At 41.1% G+C, this 22,385-nt stretch overlaps 1 protein-coding gene across 3 annotated transcripts in view; it reads right to left on the bottom strand.

Annotated features, from left to right (window-relative positions):
- Positions 1-3,617: 3,617 nt before the first annotated feature.
- Positions 3,618-22,385, bottom strand: part of TPMT (thiopurine S-methyltransferase) — a 42,718-nt gene continuing 23,950 nt past the window's right edge. For all 3 annotated transcript variants that reach the window (XM_049884662.1, XM_049884648.1, XM_049884657.1), the window contains 5 exons: positions 22,099-22,151; positions 20,570-20,644; positions 14,973-15,058; positions 5,393-5,437; positions 3,618-4,946 (listed from right to left, as the gene is read on the bottom strand). In XM_049884662.1, the coding sequence (XP_049740619.1) occupies positions 4,834-4,946; positions 5,393-5,437; positions 14,973-15,058; positions 20,570-20,644; positions 22,099-22,151 (372 nt within the window). In that variant the 3' untranslated portion in view covers positions 3,618-4,833. The remainder of the gene's footprint in view (positions 4,947-5,392; positions 5,438-14,972; positions 15,059-20,569; positions 20,645-22,098; positions 22,152-22,385) is intronic.

The raw sequence follows: 22,385 nt of genomic DNA on the forward strand, positions 1-22,385 counted from the left end.
TAAATTTGAGAGTTTCTCAGGGTGCCATTCTTGGTCTTCTTCTCTTCCCATCTGCTCTTATTGAGCAATGTCATCCTCACTAACTCATGGTTTACTAACTCGAGGTTTACACAGTCACATAAGCTGACAGCCCCCTGCATGTACACCTAATGCAGCCTTACCATGCTGTGTTATAAGGTTCAAGGTTCAGTCTCTACCACCAGAATATAAGATTCTGGAGAACAGGACTTTGTCTTCAATCATCATTGAATCCTCATCTCCCAGCATATCCAATAGTACTTACCATTTGCTGAATGAATGCTGACTCTAATAACAGGGGAATAGTTAAATAATTATGGTACAAGCATATTATAGACCATTATGCAGCTATTAAAAAATCTTGTTTTTGAAAAATTTAGTGATGCGGGAAAGGGCTAGTGATAGCCCATAAAACTGTATTTGTAATACTATCTCAACTTTGTAAAAACACACACAGGTATGGGCATACAAAAAGGATGAGAAGAAAACACACATAGTCATTATCTCTAGGGCCAGGATTTTGGTTGCTTTTGTTTTTCATTTTTAGACTTTCCTAAACTCTTCAAATTTTCAATAATGAGAATGAATTATTTTATTATTATTTTTAAACCTATCATCGAGTTGATTCCAACTCACGACGACCCCATGTGTGTCAGAGTAAAACTGGTTTTCAATGGCTCATTTTTCAACAGTAGATTGTAAGGTATTTCTTCCGAGGCACCTCTGGGTGGGCGCTAACCTCCAGCCTCTTGGTTACAGCTGGGCACGTTAGCCATTCACACCACTCAGGGACTCCATTTTATTATTATTTAAGTATAAATAAATGTTAATACTTTACAGTGTGTTTTATTTATAAATACTTCCCTTGATTACCCTCCTTCTATCTGCTGCTGAGAGTTAACACGAATATTGAGATAAATTTCTACTAATGCCCATTAGTTAGGCATCACAGATTTCCAGACATAATATTTTTGGTTCACATATTAAAGCTATACCTAATTAATAAATCTGGGACCAGCAGAGTGACTATGCTTAAGATACATACATGTTATTCTATCCTAGCACCAAAAACTCACCCACTCCTTTGAATCTGTAATATGATGCTTTATAAGGAATAAAGTACATCAGATAAGAAGTGATGGAATGTCAGAGCTGTATGGATTAAAGACAATTTTGACTTTTAAAAAAGGGCTCAGTAGAAATCTTTTTTGGGGATATCTTGCGTGAGTGTGTGCCATATACATATATTCATGTATGCATACAACCGCTAACCTGAAAGGTTGGCAGTTTGAACCCACACCGCGGTACCTTGGAAGAAAAGGCCTAGCAATCTGCTTCTGTTAAGATTACAGACAAGAAAACCCTATGGAACAGTTCTATTCTGTAACGCATGGGGTTTCCATGAGTCCGAATGGACTTGAAGGCAACTAACAACAACAGGCATAAACACATATCCAAATTATTCCCTTTTATTAAAGGAAAACAATAATAGGTATGCACTGTAGTTGTGAATGGGGAAAACCACTTGAATTGATTTCTCTAATGAGTCAGGTTTCCATTTACCTCTGCATTCTTCCTTCCAGGAGTCTGCTTCCATCTGGGAAGATCCCTCACAAGGTGCTCCATCCAGGCCACCTTCTATGGTCCCCGTACTGTTAACCCTTTATAGAATCAAGTCTTCAGCACATCATAGGCAGGCGTTAAACTTTTGGTTATGTTCCTCTTTTCTTTCTACATTCACCTAAATAGACTGTGTATTACATACTTTTCTTGTTTCCTCCTGTCTGCTAATAATAACATTAAAATGTGTATGCTAATGCATTCATGCCTGCTGCCAAGGCAAGGCATTTAATACAACACTCTTTGCAGAGCACAGGGGCTCAGCTGATCTATTATTTAAATTATGTAATTTAAATAAAAAGCATTTTTGGAGAATCTGGAAAATTTTGGGAGAATCAATCAATTGCTCTAAAATAATTTATATGTATCCTATTTCCCATCTTGAGGCTTTTTCAAAGGTCAGTATTCTCCTCAAGGAGGATACACAATACACAGAAGTTCAGCTACATGGGCTACCTCATTTGTATTATTCAAGACTCTCTGGGCACAAGTTAACAGAAATCAACTCTAGCTAGCTCGGGAGAAGAGGTCTGTAACACAGGGACACAAGGACATTCTTCACCCAGGGTAGCTAGGCTTTGGGAAGGACAAAGTGAAGACCCAGAACACCCGTGGCCTCTCTTCGGCTCTTGCCTCTGCATCACTTTCTGTAGATCAGCATTCTTATTTCTCAGATCTTTATGGTAGAATAAAGGAGCCTTGGTGGTGCAGTGGTTAAGCACTCTGCTGCTAACTGAAAGTGGTTCGAACTCACCAGCCAGCCCTTCCACAGGAGAAAGATGTACTAGTTTGCTTCCATAAAGATTACAGCCTTAGAAACCCTATAGGGGAGTTCTACCTTGTCCTATAGGGTTGTTGTGAGTTGGAATTGTTATTGATTCCGATTCGATGGCAACGGGTTATATGGTAGAATGTTGCTGCCCAAAGCTCCTGGGTTTATATGTTATGGTTTCATCCATCCTAAATGGCCAACTTGCTTTTATAGCTTCAATCCCTAAAACTTTTAAAGCGTCAGATGTCCCTTTTTGTGGATTCATGTAGTCATGGCTTTTGGGAGCCCACACTGTGGACTTGTGGAGTAGGAGCAGGTCTCAGAGAAGAATCACCACGAGCTGGGGAGACATTCCAAAGTACAGGTAGACCCCAACTTAAGACGTATTCCAGTTATGACAAATTGCACTTACGACCGTCTGTTTTTGTTTTTGGATATCTTATTGTTAGTAATATGTACTATATACAACATTGCAGACGTAATTTGCTGATGTGTACTTGCAGATGGTCAACGTTATGATTTACGGTTCAAAACACTGCTGTATAGGAAGCAATAAGTAAAAAAAAAAAAAAGGAGCTGTGCGACTTATGGCTGAACCAACTTACAACGGAGTCATCAGAATGGAACCTCATGCTAAATTAGGGACTACCTGTAATAGCCTTGTAAGTATACTAGAATAAGATCAATGGAAGAGACATTTTAGGGTAACAATTCCTAAACTTGGGGTGGAGAGGTCAACAATTTTGAACCCTAAGGAAGTTAAAGCACAGATTTGTGCTTAATACCTATTTATGGGCGAGCATCTGTGCCTTTCATCAATATTAAATATTAAATAACTCAATCCAGTACACACAATTAAATAACTTATTTTTTAATGAAATATACTATCCTATTAACATTTTAGTATGTGGTTTGTATGAGCTAAACAATCCAAAATTTCTAGGTATTAGGTAGTACGATTAGGTTTAATAAAATGGAATGGCTGGTTTAATAAAAGCGATTGTTAACGAAAAACTTCAAGGTTTTGAATCTGAACTTTCTTAGTGGATAATCATGAATCCAGCCCTATGTATTTTGTACTTCCTAAGACTGTATCACTTAAGAAAGATTAGCCTGAAGAAATAAAAAACTGAAAACTCAGAAAAAAGACTGAAAAAAAATTTTACTTTTACAGTTTGGGAAAAATAGCTTGCTCCATATAGGTTGGTTCATTTAATTAAAAATTTTTATTTCTTGATTCTGTTACATATAAAATTATTATATAAGGGACAGAAAGTGAAAAGGGGTGTTAGGATTCGAGTATAATATGAGTCATAGTAAAAGCTAGTATTTTATATAATTTCATAGACCACCATCATGGATTGAAATGTGTCCTCTAAAAATGTGTCAACTTGGCTAGGCCATGATTCCCAGTATTATGTAGTTGTCCTCCATTTTGTAAATCGTAGCCTCTATGCCTATGGTTATGGTCCCATTTAGGAGTGAACTGTCCGTTACGTTAATGAGGCCAGATTAGGTCATGTTAATTTGGATTAGTGTGGGATACAACACCCTTATTCAGGTCACAGCCCTGGTATGATGAAAGGGGAGTTTCCCTGGGGTGTGGCCTGCATCACCTTTTATCTTACAAGACAAAAGGAGTGAGAAGTGAGCAGAAAGGGAGGGACCTACACCAAAAAAGAAGAGCCAAGAGCAAAGTGTACCCTTTGGACCCAGGGTCTCTGCACTATGAACCTCCTAGACTCAGGGAAGATGGATGCTAAGACACATGAAGATTTCCAAGGAAAGCTGGGCCCACAGATGTTGAAAGGAAACAAGGACCTTCCCCCAGAGCAAACAAAGAGAGAAAGCCTTCTCCTAGTGCTGGTGCCCTGAATTCAAACTTCTAGCCTCCTAAACCATGAGAGAATAAACTTGTTTGTTAAAGCCATCCACTTGTGATATTTCTGTTATAGCAGCATTAGATCACTAAGATCACTTTCTTTTACCCGTCACATGATTAAAGTGTTACATTTCTTCAATGGTTCTAAATTTCATAAAGAATGCCAAATTTGCTATATTATATTTCTTTAAATTATATGCATTGTATTTCTCTTTTATTTTTTAACTTTACAAGTAATACATGCTGAATGTAAACATTTCTTGGCATCTCTAAGTATACATATACCTACAGGTTTTGTATAGAATCTGTAAAACATCTAGGTATAGTTTGCTTCCATCCCCAATCATACTCTCCTCTCAAAAGGTAGCCATTGTAACATTTTAGTATGTGGTTTTTTTCTAAAAAGTTATATGCATTGTTCAGCAAAGATCTGTGACACAGGCTGTAAGTACATTTTTTAAAGTCATTAATTATATTTTCATGAGAGCATAATCTTCAATTGCTTAAAAACATGTTGATGTTACTCAATTTTATGTCTCATTTACTTTTCTGTAAGTAGATATAACTTTTCAAAAAGGTAGTCAATTCCCCAATTTCTATGTCGTTCTTCAAAAGCATCAACACTCTCAAGACAATGAATACTGAGCGCCGTACCTGAAACAGAAAGAAAGGGCAACACATTAAAATGTTATAAGGAATGAAATCAAGCGTTCTTCTAAAAATACTTCAAATGACTTTAGAAACAGTTTACTAAAGGGTTTTCCTTTCTTTTAATGAAAGGGGGAAATGTTAAGGACAAATTTTCAGAACTCTGAATTGTTATTATCACTTATAAGTCCCAAGAGCAAAAATAAATATACCATCTCTCTAGAAAAGTTAAAGAGTCTAACATAAAGTATCCAGCAAAAAAGGTATATTACTAAGATTAGTCCCTTTTCTAGGATAATTATTCTAGAAATTTAATTAATTAATTTAATAAATAATTAAACAGTCTCTAACTTTTAAATTTTATGTACTTCTAGCTGCTAATAGCTAACAGTCCAAAATAAATAATTGTTGCCTTTATTTAAAAAGAGTTACAGTCTAAGTTCACAACTTACCAAACAATCTTTTAATTTCAGCATATGGAACATAAAATGGTGGACCTAAGTAAAAGAGAAATATGAAGAATAATGTCTATCGAATCTTCTAATTCTAAAGAGCAATTCTCAGGACCTACTTCTCAGCTTATTCCTAAGAACATAAGTGTACTTATTCTATGCTTTTATTGTGTGCTGTAGAGTTGATTCCGACTCAGCAACCCTACAGGACAGAGCAGAACTGCTCCACAGTGTTTCCAAGGCTGTAATCTTTATAGAAGCAGACTGCCACATCTTTCTCCTGCGGAGCTACTGGCGAGTTCGAACCGATGACCTCTCAGTTAGCAGTCGAGCACTTAACTGCTGTGCCACAAGGGCTCCTTACTTATTGTATACACAACATAATTATCCAAATAGGTGAGGATATGACTCATTCTCATTATTATTCTCCTCCTGGTCATCTTTCTCTTCTTCTTTTTTCTCCTTTTCCCTCTTTGCACATCTCATACCAAAGAAATAAATTGGCTTACTGAGGGGATAGCAGTGTTGCATGCCCATCCACAGCTTAGATGATGTGGCAGAGGCAGTCATGGGTCTTAGGAAGATTGAAAGCAGAATGGGGTAAACATACACGCACACACAAAACAAAAAAAACAAACCAGTTGCCATCAAGTTGGCTCTGACTCATGGTGACCCCACATGTGACAGAGTAGAACTAGGCTCTTTAGGGTTTTCAGTGGCTGACTTATTGGAAACAGGTTGTCAGGCCGTTCTTGTGAGGTGCCTTCAGGTGGGTGTGAACTGCCAATTTTTCAGTCAGTAGTCTAGCGCTTAACCATTCCTGGTGGCATAGCAGTTAAGAGCTACATCTGCTAACCAAAAGGTCGGCAGTTCAAATCCACTAGGCAGTCCTTGGAAACTCTATGGGGCAGTTCTATTCTGTCCTACAGGGTCACTATAAGTTGGAATCAACTCGACAGCAATTTTTTTTTTTTTTTTATTGTGTACATTAGCAAAATCCTTTGGGATTTCCTTTTTCCTCTGGGGTATTGATTTTCTAAAGTTTCCTGCTTTGCTGCTGAATATTTACTTTATAAAACCAAACCTGTTGCTGTCAAGTTGATTCTGACTCATAGTGACCCTACAGGACAGAGTAGAACTGCCCTCTAAGGTTTCCAAGGAGCGGCTGGTGGATTCGAACTCCTGACCTTTAGATTAGCAGCCGAGCTTTTAACCACTGTTATAGGGAGCTTTACAGGGAACCTTAATATCCCACTTTCATGTTAAGTGTTCAGTTCTGCCCCGTTTCAGAGCAGTATTAGAGCCTCTGCCCCCAGACAAAACCTACTGTTTTCTTCCCACAAGCCCTTAAAAAAAACGAAACCAAACCTATTGCCACTGAGTTGATTCTGACTCATGGCGATCCTATAGGACAGAGTAGAACTGCCCCATAGGGTTTCCAAGGAGCACCTGGTAGATCTGAACTGCCAAAATTTGGTTAGCAGCCATACCTCTCAAACACTATGCCACCAAGGCTTCCCCCAAGTCCTTAGGTCTCCTGTTTACCAGTGGAATTTAAATCACATCAGCAGAGCTGACTTCTGCCTTCATTAATATCTATTTCCATGGACATTAAATCTCATTTTTAATGAGTTGTTAAGATCTGATTTATTCAAACAGAAAAAAAACACTAAGATGTAAATATTTATAAAACAAGCCACTTAAAAAAAAAAAAAAAGCTCAATAAAAAACTGAAATGGGGATTTTCACAAATAAGAGGTCTATGCATTTTTTTTTTTTAATCTCTTCCTGAAAATAAAAGCCTACGTTCAACCACACCAAAATGAGTCCAGATGAAAACACCCCCTATGATGGTTAAGATTGTGTGTCAACTTGGCTGGGTCATGATTCCCAGTGTTTTGGCAGTTGTATAATGTTATGATCACTTCCCTGTCGAAATGTGATATGTGATCACCCCCTGGATGGAATTGTTGAGTGGTACCGGTGGCCTGTGACAGCTCACTGTCCTCTTAGCCTTCATCTCTCCGCCTTCCACTGCCTACTTCCTGCTGCTCACCTTGAAAAGGTTGTTGGCTTGTTCTGGATCCAGCAGCTGTCTCTTGTCTGACCTCTAGTTCTTGGGACTTGAGCTAGCAGGTTTCCTGTCTATCTTGGGATTTGCCAATCTTCTCAGCCTGCGAGCAAGAGTCCTGCTCCCCGACCTGCCTGTCTTGGGTTCATCAGCCCCTACAGCTAAGTGACTCAGGAGAAACCTGCAGCCTTGCTTGCTGACCTTGGGGATTCCTCTGCCATCACAGCCTGTGAGTGGGAGCCCTGTGCTACAACCTGTTCATCTTGGGTTCACCAGCTTCTGCAGTTCCATGAATTGGGAAAGGACTCTATCCTGATCCAAGGACTTGGGACGTTCCAGCCCCTACAATTGCATGAGCTTTTAACTTGTTTTTACTTGATATAAATCTCTCTCTGTATATTTATACATATTACTGGTTTTGCTTCTCTAGAGAAACCAGCCTAAGACAATTGGTACTGAGAGTGGGGTATTGCTTAACAGATACCTAAAATGTGGAAGCAGTTTGAGACTGTGAATGGATAGAGTTGCAGCAGTAGCAGAGGACCAGCACAGCAGAGAACCTACAGCAGCAGGACCAGGAGACCAGCACAAGACGGCACTGGAGCCGACCCATGGAGCAACAGAGCTGAGTGCCTGTGTGCAGGAGGCTTCCTGGTGGTGTGGGGTGCTACCGGGCACTTATCGGTGAAGCTCCAGAGCTCTGGAACACTTGCCCCAGCAGGGCAGATGTGGGCATGAGGCCCAAGGATAGGCCAAGACACCAGAAAACAGAAGCTAAAGAGACAAGGAACAAAAGAAGCCGAGCTGCCTCAGTTTCAAAAGGTATGGCCATGACGTCAGGGGTTTCAAAGGGTGGAGCCATGGCCTCTGGTGTTTCTAAGGGAGGAGTTGCCACTCAGATGGAAGAGGAGAATGCTGCACCTAAAGCCGAGGGAGCAGAGTTGCTGTCCCAGTGGGCCTGGAAGGGCGGAGTTGAAGCCAAGGGCCGAGGGGCCTCCACTCAGAATCCAGAGAGTGTGGCCAATACCTAGAATCTGGAGGGCAGGGCCACTGTGTAAATTGTTTCAGAGAATAGAGAATTATTTTCAAAATTTTGAGGGTTGACGTAATCTGTTCTGCTGACTTGCTTGGTGCCTGTTATGCCTTCTTTCCCTCCAGTTTCTCCCATTTGTAATGGAAATGTCTAGCTTGTGCGCCTGTTCTGCCATTCTATTTTGGAAGCAGATAACTTGTATTCTAGATTTCACAGATGAACAGGAATTTTTAGATTTTGGACCTGGAGTTAAGACTTTTGCTATGATATGATGAGGTGAATATGTTTTGCATGTTGCAAGGATATGATTTTTTGGGGGCCAAAAGGTGGAATGTCATGGATTGAATTATGTCCCCCCAAAAATGTGTGTATCAATTGGGCTGGGCCATGATTACTAGTATTGTGTGATCTTCCTATATGTTGTAAATTCTGCCTCTATGATGTTAATGAGGGAGGACAGGTGGCAGTTGTGTTAGTGAGGCAGAACTCAACCTACAGGATTGGACTGTGTCTTGAGGCAATCTCTTGAGCTATAAAAGACAGAGGCAAGCAGGGAGACAGGGGGGACTCATACCACCAAGAAAGCAGCACCAGGAGCAGAGTGCGTCCTTTGGACCTGGGGTCCCTGTGCCTGAGAAGCTCCTCAACCAGGGGAAGATTGATGACAAGGAATCTTCCTCCAGGGCTGACAGAGAGAGAAAGCCTTCCCTTGGAGCTGACACCCTAAATTTGGACTTGTACCTACTAGACTGTGAGAGAATAAATTTCTCTTTGTTAAAGCCATTCGCTTGTGGTATTTCTGTTAAAGCAGCACTAGATGACTAACACAACCCCTTTACAAATTCAAAGCAAAGAAAGTAATGAAAGAATGCAAAGGATAAATGATAAAATCTTGGAAATTAAAAAATAGTAATCGTTTAGAGAATTCCTGCATGCCTCTCTATTCCTCTCCCATGCCCGCCTTCACACTCATCCTCCTGTCAGGGTTTGTGTGTGTGTGTGTGTGTGTGTGTGTGTATACGTAGGCATTTGCCCAACACATCCGTACGGCTATGGATAATACAGATATGCTATATCCATAGCAGGTCTACTAAATCTCTCCTTTCTCCTAGCCCAGTGCTCATGTGGATTCTCTTACATTTTTGTTGGTAGGCGCCATCAAGCCGATTTTGATAGGGTTTTCTCAGCTGTGATCTTTACAGGAGCAGATCCTTAGGTCTTTTCTCCTACAGAGCTGCTGGGCAGGATCAAACAGCCACCCTTTTGGTTAGCAGCTGGGTGCTTAATGGTTGCGCCACCAGAGCTCCTTTTTTTCTTTTTACCTCAGTGCCAGCCATTTCTCCTTCTAGCGTTTGAGCTATGAATGGTGAACCAAAGCAAATGGAAGGCAAGAAAAACATATAGAGAAAGAGAAGAGAAAATGTTTATAGTTCCCTGTTATGGATTGAATCGTTGTTGTTTGGTGCCATCGAGTCAGTTCTGCCTCATAGCAACCCTACTCACAACAGAACGAAACACTGCCCAGTCCTGCACCATTCTCAATTACTGCTATGTTTGAGCCCATTGTTGCAGCCACTGAGTCAATCCATCTCATTGAGGGTCTTACTCTTTTTCACTGACCCTCTACTTTACTAAGCATGATGTCCTTCTCCAGGGACTGATCCCCCCTAACAACGTGTCCAAAGTATGTAAGACGCAGTCTCGCCATCCTTGCTTCTAAGGAGCGTTCTGGTTGTACTTCTTCCAAGACAGATTTGTTCGTTCTTTTGGCAGTCCATGCTGTATTCAATATTCTTTGCCAAAACCACAATTCAAAGGCATCAATTCTTCTTTGGTCTTCCTTATTCATTTTCCAGCTTTCGCATGCATATGAGGCAACTGAAAACACCATGGCTTGGGTCAGGCGCTCCTCAGTCCTCAAGGTGACATCTTTGCTTTTTAACACTTTAAAGAGGTCTTTTGCAGCAGATTTGCCCAATGCAATGCATCTTTTGATTTCTTGACTGCTGCTTCCATGAGTGTTGATTGTGCATCCAAGTAAAAAGAAATCCTTGACAACTTCCATCTTTTCTGCCTTTATCCTGTTTTTGCTTATTGGTCCAGTTGTAAGGACTTTTGTTTTCTTTATATTGAGGTGTAATCCATACTGAAAGGCTGTGTGGTCTTTGATCTTCATCAGTAAGTGCTTCATGTCCTCTTCACTTTCAGCAAGCAAGGTTGTGTCATCCGCATAACGTAGGTTGTTAATGAGTCTTCCTCCAATCCTGATGCCCCGTTCTTCTTCATATAGTCCAGCTTTTCAGATTATTTGCTCAACATACAGACTGAATAGGTGTGGTGAAAGGATACAACCCTTACGCACACCTTTCCTGATTTTAAACCATGCAGTATCCCCTTGTTCTGTCTGAAGTACTGCCTCTGAATCCATGTACAGACTCCTCATGAGCACAATTAAGTGATCCAGAATTCCCATCCTCCACAATGTTATCCATAATTTATTATGATCCACACAGCCGAATGCCTTAGCACAGTCAATAAAACACAGGTAAACATCTTCCTGGTATTCTCTGCTTTCAGCCAGAATCTATCCGATATCAGCAAGAATATCCCTGGTTCTACGTCCTCTTCTACATCCAGCTTGAATTTCTGGCAGCTCCCTGTCAATACACTGCTGCAGCCACTTCTGAATAATCTTCAGCAAAATTTTACTTGCATGTGATATTAATGATGTTGTTCGATAATTTCCACATTCAGTTGGATCACCTTTCTTTGGAATGGGCATAAATATGGATCTCTTCTGGTTAGCTGGCCAGTAGCTGTCTTCCAAATTTCTGGGCATAGATGAGTGAGCACTTCAGCACTGCATCCATTTGTTGAAACATCTCAGTTTGTATTCCGTCAATTCCCAGAGCCTTGTTTTTTGCCAATGCCTTCAGTGCAGCTTGGACTTCTTCCTTCAGTACCACCAGTTCCTGATGACATGTTACTTCCTGAAATAGTTGAACGTCGACCAATTCTTTTTGGTATAGTGACTCTGTGTATTCCTTCCATCTTCTTTTGAGCCTTCCTGCATCGTTTAATATTTTCCCTGTAGAATCCTTCAGTACTGCAACTCGAGGCTTGAATTTTTTCTTCAGTTTTTTCAGCTTGAGAAATGCAGAGCGTTTTCTATCTCCACATCTTTGCACATGTCATCATAATACTTTACTTTGTCTTCTCAAGCCACCCTTTGAAATCTTCTGTTCAGCTCTTTTACGTCATCATTTTTTCCTTTTGCTTTAGCTATTTGATGTTCAAGAGCAAGTTTCAGAGTCTCTTCTGACAGTCATTTTGGTCTTTTCTTTCTCTCCTGTCTTTTTAATGACCTCTCACTTTCTTCATGTATGATGTCCTTGATGTCATTCCACAACTCATCTGGTCTTTGGTTATTAGTGTTCAACACATCAAATCTATCCTTGAGGTGGTCTCTAAATTCAGGTGGGACATACTCAAGATTGTACTTTGGCTCTCGTGAACTTGTTCTAATTTTCTTCAATTTCAACTTGAACTTGCATACAGGTAATTGATGGTCTGATTTGCAGTTGGCCCCTGGCTGTGTTCTGATTGATGATATTGAGCTTTTCCACCATCTCTTTTCACAGATACAGTTGGTTTGATTCCATGCATTCCATCTGGTGAGGTCCATGTGTATAGTCACCATTTATGTTGGTGAAAAAAAGGATTTGCAAAGAAGAAATCGTTGGTCTTGCAAAATTCAATCATGCAATCTCCAGCATCGTTTCTACCACCAAGGCCATATTTTCCAACTACCAATCCTTCTTGTTTCCAACTTTTGCATTCCAATCACCAGTAACTATCGGTACATCCTGATTGCATGCATGTTCGATCAATTTCAGACTGCAGAAGTTGGTAAAAAACTTCAGTTTCTTCATCTTTGACCTTAGTGGTTGGTGCGTGAATTTGAATAATAGTTGTATTAACTGGTCTTCCTTGTAGGCATGTGGATATTATCCTATCACTGACAGCATTGTACTTCAGGGTAGATCTCGAAATGTTCTTTTTGACGATGAATGAAATGCCATTCCTCTTCAAGTTGTCATTCCTGGCATAGTAAACCAAATGATTGTTCAATTCAAAACGGCCAACACCAGTCCGTTTCAGCTCACCTAGGAGGTCGATCTTACGCGTTCCAATTCATTTTTGATGATTTCTAATTTTCCTAGATTCATACTTTGTACATTCCAGGTTCCAATTATTAATGGATGTTTGCAGCTGTTTCTTCTCATTTTGAGTTGTGTCACATCAGCAAATCAAGGTCCCAAAAGCTTCACTCCATCTACGTCATTAGGATTGACTCTACTTTGAGGAGACAGCTCTTCCCCAGTCGTATTTTGGGTGCCTTCCAACCTGAGGGGCTCATCTTCCAGCACTGTAACAATGTTCGGCTTCTGTTCATAAGGTTTTCACTGGCTAATTCTTTTCAGTCTGTCTTAGTCTGGAAGCTCAGCTGAAACTTGTCTGCCATGGTTGACTCTGCTGGTACTTGAATACTGGTGGCATAGCTTCCAGCATCATGGCAACACACAAGCGCCAACAGAATGATGGACTAAATTATGTTCCCCCCAAAATATGTTACAAATTCTAACCTCTATACCTATGGAAGGGGGCCCTGGTGGTGCAGTGGTTAAGAGCTCAGGCTGCTAACCAAAAGGTTGGTAGTTCAAATCCACCAGCCACTCCTGTGGATTTAATCCCATCATTTTTTTTTTTTTTTTTTTTTAATGAAGCTATATCAGCATAGGGTGTGTGTGTTTTTCTTGGATTGGGCAGATCTGCAAAAGACTTCTTCTTCTTCTTTTTTTTTTTTTTGGTGCTTTAGGTGAACAATTACAGAGCAAACTAGTTTCTCATTAAACAATACACAAATTGTTTTATGACACTGGTTGCCAACCCTGTGATGTGTCAACATTCTCCCTTCTCTACCCCAGGTTTCTCATTTCCATTCGTCCAGTTTTCTTGTCCCTTCCTGCCTTCTCGTCTTATCTTTTGGGCTGGTTTGCCCATTTAGTCTCCTATAAATGATTCAACTATGAAGCACAGTCCTCACATGTCTTATTGTTTGTTTTATAGCCCTGTCTAATCTTTGGCTAAAGGGTGAACTTCAGGAGTGACTTCAGTACTGAGTTAAAAGGGCATCTGGGAGCCATACTCTTGGGGTTTCTCCAGTAAGTTTGGTCTTTTTTTGTGAATTTGAATTTTGTTCTACATTTTTCTTCTACTCTGTCCAGGACTCTCAATTGGGATCTGTCAGAGCGATCAGTGGTGGTAGCCAGGCACCATCTAGTTGTGCTAGACTCAGTCTGGTGGAGACTGTGGTAGTTGTGGTCCATTAGTCCTTTGGACTAATCTTTCCCTTGTGTCTTTGGTTTTCTTCATTCTCCTTTGCTCTAGATAGGGTAGGACCTGTATATATATCTTAGATGGCCATTTGCAGGCTTTTAAGACCCCAGACACTACTCACCACAGTCAGATGTGGAACATTTTCTTTATGTTATGCCATTTGAGCGAAATGTCCCCCAAGACATGGTCCCCCTCAGCCCAGGAACTTGGTCCCTCAGGGAGTTGGATGTGTCTATGAGGCTTCTATGACTTTGCCTCGGTCAAGTTGTGCTGACTTCCCCAGTATTATGTGCTGTCTTTCTTACCCTTCACCAATGTTACCACTTATCTTTTGTCTAGTTAGCGTTTTTCCCTCTCCACCCCTCCCCTCCATTTTAACTATCAAAGATTCCTTGTTTCTGTGTGTAAACCTTTTCTTGAGTTTTTATAATAGTGGTCTCAGAGTATTGTCCTTTCGTGATTGACTTATTTCACTCAGCATAATGCCCTCCAGATTCATCCATGTTGTGAGATGTTTCATAGATTTACTGTTGTTCTTTATCATTGGGTAGTATTCCATTATGTGTATGTACCATAGTTTGTTTATTCATTCATCTATTGATTGGCACTTAGTTTTGGGTGTGTTTTAAGCCAATCACTTTTGAGACATAAAAGGAACAGATTAGACACAGAAGTAAGCAAGCAAACACACATGGAGGAAGATAGATGCCACAAGGAGATCTCCAAGGAACTAAGGAAGAGATGCTGAAGAGAAACAACGACCTTTCCCCAGAGCCGACAGAGGAAGAGCCTTCCCCTAGAGCTGGTGCATTGAATGCAGACTTCTAGCCTCCTAAACTGTGGGAAAATGAATTTGTTTGTTATAGCCACCCATCTGTGGCAGCTCTGTTACAGCAGCACTAGATAGCTAAGACATTCCCTATAGTCAAAAACAGAATTATTTTCAGGCATACGAGTGGTATACTTCCTAATGAAACATATCAGTAGAAAATAATGCTTTCTTTTTTATGTAGTATAATTAAATCATCATTTAAAAAACAGGCATTGTGAAAAAGAAAAAAACAAAAAATCCTTACCTGGATGTTTAGTTGGATCGTAAGATACAACACACAGGAAGTAGCGAAACTCTTTTCTTGTAAGGGACAACATTGTATCAGCATAGCTAAAAAGAACACAAAAAAGGGTATATGTTACATTTTTCTACACAGGTAAGAGGCAGGGAAGGAACCTAGCACTTACCTTCACCTACAGTATTGACTCTAATTCTCTTAAAATCTGCGTGAAGTCAATTTTCATTCTAGAAAAGAGAAATGAGCACCACGAATTATCTCCCCAGCCCAAAGTCACACAGCTGGGAAAGAGTAAAAATGGGACTCAGACTCAGGCTCCCTTCCAGAGCCCAAGCTCTCCCCACTACATCAGACCGGAAGATATCACATAAAGGCCAGCCGCGGCTCACTGCAGGCCTGATGCACACCTGGGGCTTGCTGATGCTGAACCCACACTTCTTGAAGGACTGCCCTGCTTCCTGGACTCCAGGACAGTGGTTCCCAGGCCAGGCTGTGTATCAAAGTCACCTGGGCACTTGCTACAAGAAAGGGTGCTGGAGCTCCCTCCTCAAACACTCTGATTTAGGAGATTTGCTGTGGAGCCTGGGATGCTGCATTTTTAATAAGTATCCTGGGCGATTGGGATCACTCCAGAGACATATGTAAGAGGTAAAAACACAATCCCTGTCCCTTATCTAGATGGAGAAGCCAGATGAACAAACAGGCAAAAATAGAAGATAGTATGAAATTAAAGTTCCTGAAGTGTAGCGTAAACCATGAATGCTGTAGGGATGGTTGTTTGTAGCCTGCCTCCTTTGGGGAGCATGTGATACCACTTCCCAGCCATGTCTGGTTGGTTTGGGGTGGGGACCCTCATGGGGTTCATCAATAGACTGGCCAGAAGCCAGAGCTGTGCCCGGTACAAGACAATGAGCTGGACCAACTGGATCACTCTACCAGTAAACTGGATTAAGAGAACCAAAGAAAACAGTTGCTATCAATTCTAACTCAATGTGACCCCATGTGTGTCAAGAGTAGAACTGTGCTCTACGGAGTTTGCAGTTGCTGATTTTTCAGAAGCAGATTGCCAGGCCTTTCTTCTGAGGTGCCTCTGCATGAACTTGAGCCTCTGACCTTCTGGTTAGCAGCCAAGTGTGTTAACCATTTGCATCACCCAGAGACTCCAAACAAAAAAGACTCTAGAGACCCAAAGACTCCAGAAACCCAAAGAGGAGTTGCTTAGCTCTGGTGGTTGCACCAACAGCTGGAGCTTTTGTGCTGTGTGGTGGTTAAAGTTGGCGAGGCTAAGGGCTGTGAACAAGTCAGATACCTGGGAGAAGAACTGTAGAAAATAGAGGACGCTGAATGTAAGGGTGGGAGGAGACAGGAGACACATACAGAAAAGTAGAGAGGTCATGAGACAGACTGCCAGCTCTGAGGGAAGCATTGTGGTTCTTGGCATACTAGTTTCTAGGGCCTGGCTGTACTGTGATTCCTGTCCAGAGTTCTATAAGAAATTAGGGATTTAGGGTATGGACTCTGGAAGGCAGCTGAGTTCAAACCCCAGCTCCTCCACTTACTGGCTGTATAAGCTTGGACAAATTCTTAATTTTGTTGTTGTTGAGAATACACACAGCAAAACATATACCAATTGAACAGTTTTCTTCATGTACCAGTTAGTGACACTGATTACATTCTTTGAGTTGGGCAACCATTCTCACCCTCCTTTTCTGAGTTGTTTCTCCCCCATGAACATAAACTCACTGTTCCCTAAGTTTCCTATCTAATCTTTCAAGTTGCTGTTGTCAATTTGATCCCATATAGATAGCTCTTGAAAGGACATAATGCTCAAGGCAGACTTTTTTTTTTACTAGTTAAGCTGAATTGTGGTTTGGTTTTGGAAACCCTGGTGGTGTAGTGGTCAAAAGCTACGGCTGCTAAAGAAAAGGCCGGCAGTTCAAATCCACCAGGAACTCCTTAGAAACCCTATGGGACGGTTCTACTCTGTTCTATAGGGTCGCTATAAGTGGGTTTGGTTTTTATTGTTTGGTTTTAAGAAGAATTCAGGGGATATTTTTGGTTTAAAATTTAAAGATTATCTCAGGGCAACAGTTTCAGGGGTTTATCCAACCTTTATGGCTCCAGGAAGTCTAGAGTACATGAGAATTTGAAATTCTGTTCTGCATTTTTCCCCTTTGATCAGGATTCTTCTATGGAATCTTTGATCAAAATGTTCAGAAGTGGTAGTTGGGCACCACTCAGTTCTTCTGGTCCCATGACAAAGGAGACAATTGTTCACGGAGGCAATCAGCCACACATGCCATGTCCTCCTCCTATTCCTGCCATTCCTTCTTCCTCTGTTGTTCCAGGCAAATAGAGACCAAGTGTGCCTTGGATGGCTGCTTGCACGCTTTTAAGGCCCCAAGCACTATGCAACAAACTAGGAGGTAGAACAGAAGGACTAAACAAGTTATTAGGCCAATTAACTGGGATACAGCTTGGAAAAGTTCTTAATCTCTCTGTGCCTCACCAGTAAAATGGAGATAAGACTAGTATTCTCCTTACAGATTGTTGTGAGAATTCAATGAGTGCTTAGAACATAAAGTGCTTAGAACACTGTCTGGCACACGGTAAGTGCTAAGTGAGAGTTAGCTATTTTTATTCCTTTTTGTATCCTCAGACTTTCCTTACTGCAGCTAGCTTGAGTCGCTCCTTCTTGCAAGTCAAAAAGCCAAACCAATACTAACTCTGGAGCAGAAACTCTTACTTCATTTCTTGCTAACTTTCTGGTGCTGGTGTGTGTCACTGAGAAGAGGTAAAGAGAAGCTTGCTGTCCCTATGAAAGTGATCAGTAAGACTGATTTGCAGGGCTTCCTGGAACAGATGGACTTCAGTACTCTTGGAATGTGGACTTTCTGTCTCAGCCAATTTAAGAAAATTCAGAAAAATGACAGAGGTATGCCCCACTAACCATGGACAAGAGAATCAAGAGTCACAGCAGAGAACACATCAGTACTTGCATGCAAAAGCTGGAAACTGGAAAAGGTGCACTCGAATTGTGGTGTTGGCAAAGAATATTGAATATACTGTGTATCTTAGTTATCTAGTGTTGCTATAAGCAATATACCACAAGTGGATGGTTTTAACAAACAGCAATTTATTTTCTCACAGTTTAGGACGCTAAAAGTTTGAATCTAGGGTACTGGCTCTAGGAGAATGCTCTCTCTTGCTGTCTGCTCAGAGGAAGGTCCTTGTCTCTTTGAGCTTCTGCTCCTGGGTGATCTTCATGTGCCTTGGCATCTCTCTTCCCCTGTCTCCGCTTACTCGATTGATTGTTTAATCTCTTTTATATCTCAAAAGAGACTGACTCAAGATACACCTATACTAATCTTGTCTCATTAATATAACAAAGACAACCCATTACCCAAAGGGACTATAATCATAGGCATAGAGGTTAGGACTTAAAACACATATTTTGGGGGAACACAATTCAATCCATAACACTGTGAAATGCCAGAAGAATGAACAAATCAGTCTTAGAAGAAAAACTACCAGAATGTTCCTTAGAAGCAACGATGGCAAGACTTCTGCCTGCTTACTTTAGACACATCATTAGGAAAGACCAATCGCTAGAAAAGGATGTCATGTTTCGTAGAGGGCCAACATAAATGAGATGGATTGACACACTAGTCACAACACTGGACTCAAACACACCAATGATCATGGAGATAGCACAGGACTGGGCAACGTTTTGTTCTATACATAGGTCACCATGAGCTGGCGTCGACTCGACGGCAACTAACAGCAACTTGCTTACGTGCAGCCTGAGCAGGAAGACACCCAGTCCTAATAACTTAGTAAAAAAACTGGCTCAAAGCAGTTATTCTGATTACAAAAACTCACATGTTCTCAAGTGTTGGGGACTGTGACCACAGATACACAACAGGCACAGACAGGTACACACAGAGAGATAGACAGATAGACACACACACATTAAATGCACCTCCTACAGTTCAGAAGCCATTTAGATGGTTTTTACATCTACGGAGAAAGGAGATGGTAGTGGCTGGCAGAGAGCTGTGTACTTCCCTTACTGTGAACCCAGTTCACTTTTATTCAACTTATGCAACAAATGTGTATTAAATGGATATCTGTGCTGACTATATACTTTGCCAGGTGTTGGGAAAATAAGGAACAGAAACATACATGGTTTGCCCAGATAGTGCACTCGGGGATGCCCATCCTGCTCTCCGTGGCTTGTGGATTGTACAGCCCAGACCAAAACCCCATGAGAAACATCCTTAGGGAGCAGGCAACACCTAAACATTTAGGCATTTGGCAGAACTGAGTTTCGTATAAAAATGTGGTGTCTTCCTGCAAAATAGAGTATCTCTATTAACACCACCATTACCAGGCGACAATTGTTGGGCAATGTGCCATGTGCCAGGCATTGTTCAAAGTACTTTATGTGGATTGACACATTTAATCCTCATAACAACTCGAAGAGGTATATGCCATCACTGTTCCCATTTTGCAGATGAAGAAACGAAAGTCAAAAAGATTAAATTACTTATCCGAGAATATAGATATGATATGGCATGGACTAATTAAAAAAGATGAGGTTTGAAATACACTGTACTCATAAAACAATTTTTAAAAATAAAATACATAAATAATAAAAAAAATTATCTCACTGATGTAGCTCCCAACCTTTCTTGACATGTGTTAAGAGTCTGCCTCCATACAACTAAATAATTCAATATTTATGTACTATGTCATGACTAAATAATTAAACATTTATGTGCTATGTCCACAAATATTTATGTACTAAGTCCATGAATGATATTATTTGAATTGGAAAGCACAAAGGAGTGGTCACATTTTACTCAGGATGCTTTCTCAAATTTCAATTTTATTTTTTAATCACATAGGTACAATGAGAATGGTTACCAAAAACATCAATAACAAATGCTGTAATCACAATAAAAGCTAATATGTATGCAGTTCTTTAGAGCTGACAAGGCACTTTTCATATACATCATTTCTTTTTAATCCCCACAACAACCCACGGGTGTGAGCACTGACACCAAACTCACTGGGTTTGGATCTCAACTCTGTCACTTATTAGCTGCCTACATTTGGACAAATAATTTAATATTTTTGACTTTAGTCTCCTCATCTGCAAAATGGGAACAATGATGGTATATACCTCTTCAAGTTGTTATGAGGATTAAATGTGTCAACCCACATAAAGTACTTTGAACAATGCCTGGCACATGGCACATTGCCCAGCAATTGTTGCCTGGTAATGGTGGTGTTAGTAGAGATACTCCTATTTTGCAGAGGAGTCAACTGAGATGTAGGGAAGTTGAGTTTTTTGACTTAAGGCCACACAGCCAGGAAGTGATGGAGCCCCCCGCCTTGATCCCAGGTCCTCTGTGGTCAAATCCTATACTTTTTACGCGAAGCTGGTATTGGGTTTAGGTCTTCTAAGTCCAAATCCAGTAAGCTATTTCAAACTACTAAAAGCCTAGCCAAGTTGCTGGAACCCAGAAAAAGTACAGCATGTTCAATTAAGGTTAAAAAAAGAAAAATCAATGTAATTAAAGAAAGCAAATACAAACCGTTGTCGATCACCTGGATTGATAGCGACTAAGGCTCCTCTATCCCAAAACCGGTCAAACTGGCCAATATTTGCTCTACCAGAAAGAAAGAGAAAGAAATGCAAGATTTTATGTAAGAGATATCTAATGTTTGACACCATGATGAGTGTTCCCCATGGAACATGCCAGTGCTTCACTACAGTCGTCAAGAAATTGGGACCGCACCTGCTTTTCCTTCTAGTCTATAAGGACGCATGGATGTGAGTATGGGGAGCTGCCCTTCTCCTCCTAGTCTGAGGAGCCCCTGGCAGCAGCCTCTCCCTTCTGCTATGAAGTGGGGGCATAAGTGAGGAACAGAGGGCAGTGTGTAAGAGCTGTGCTCCCAGCCCCCAGCTCAGGTATCAGGAACCAGTAGCTCATTTCTGTTTCTGGTGCAAGGTGGATGATACTATCATACATTCCCTTCCTCTTCATTACCTGCTTAGTGTCATAATAAAAACCCCAAACCAAACCCATTGCCATCTAGTTGATTCTGACTCATGGTGACCCATGTGTCACAGAGTAGAACTGTGCCCCATACGGTTTTCAGATGCAGAACACTTGGCCTCTCTTCCGAGGCGCCCCTGCGTTGATTTGAACCACCAAATCAACCCAGGCTGATTTGTAGTGGAGGGCTTAACCATTTCTGCCATCTAGGAATTCCTGTTGTTGTTGGGTGCCGTCAAGTCAGCTCTGACTCATAGCGACCCTACACACAACAGAGCAAAACACTGCTTGGTTCTGCACCATCCTCACAACTGTTGCTATGTTTGAGCCCGCTGCTGCAACCACTGTGTTCATTCACCTCTGAATATCAGCCAATATTCCTAGGGTCATAATAAGAATGTCCAGAGTTTGAGAGCTGTGCAAGGACTAAGACAGCAAGTGCGGAGGCATCTAGTTTATAGTAAAAATAACTGCAGAACAGAGACACAAATCAGTGCTTCGTGGGTGTTACAGCAAGTGGATGAGTGATGAAAAGACTCCCACCCCCACCCCAGCAATCTCTCCTAAGAGTTCAAGTGTTTTTTTTTTTTAATTAATTTTTATTGTGCTTCAAGTAAAAGATTACAAGTCAGGTCAGTCTCTCATACAAAAATTTACATACACCTTGCCATACACACCTAATTGCTCTCCCTCTAATGAGATCGCACAGTTTTTCCCTCCACTCTCTCTCCTGGTGTCCATCCAGGTAGTTTCTGGCCCCCTCTGCCCTCTCATCTCCCCTCCAGACAGGAGATGCCAACATAGTCTCATGCGTCTACTTGATCCAAGAAGCTCGTTCTTCACCAGTATGATTTTCCATCCCCTATTCCAGTCCAATCCCTGTGTGAAGAGTTGGCTTTGGGAATGGTTCCTATCTTGGGCTAACAGAAGGTCTGGGGACCATGGCTTCTGGGGTCCCTCCAGTCCCAGGCTGACCATTAAGTCTGGTCTTTTTATGAGAATTTGGGGCCTGCATCCCACTGAGTTCAAGTTTTTAAAAGTGCCCATGTAATATTCAGTCCTACCTTGGAAGATCAAAAATGTTGCAACAGTACAAAGAAATATTCCCTGAAGAACTCTGTAATGAAAAAGTGGGGGAAAAAAAAAATTCTACTTAATTAGCTGATACGTGAATGTTCAAGGAAAGAGGAACAAAGCAAAACAAAGGTGGTAGAGAAAGAACACACAAATAAACCATTCTACTGCACTTCAATGGCACCGCATTTTTTAACCTGTGTGGGGTTCCTTTAAGGAGTCCTGGTGGCGTAGTGGTTAAGCGCTCGGCTGGTCACTGAAAGGTCAGTGGTTTAAA

Source organism: Elephas maximus, chromosome 1, assembly GCF_024166365.1.
Source record: "Elephas maximus indicus isolate mEleMax1 chromosome 1, mEleMax1 primary haplotype, whole genome shotgun sequence".
NCBI lineage: Eukaryota > Metazoa > Chordata > Mammalia > Proboscidea > Elephantidae > Elephas > Elephas maximus.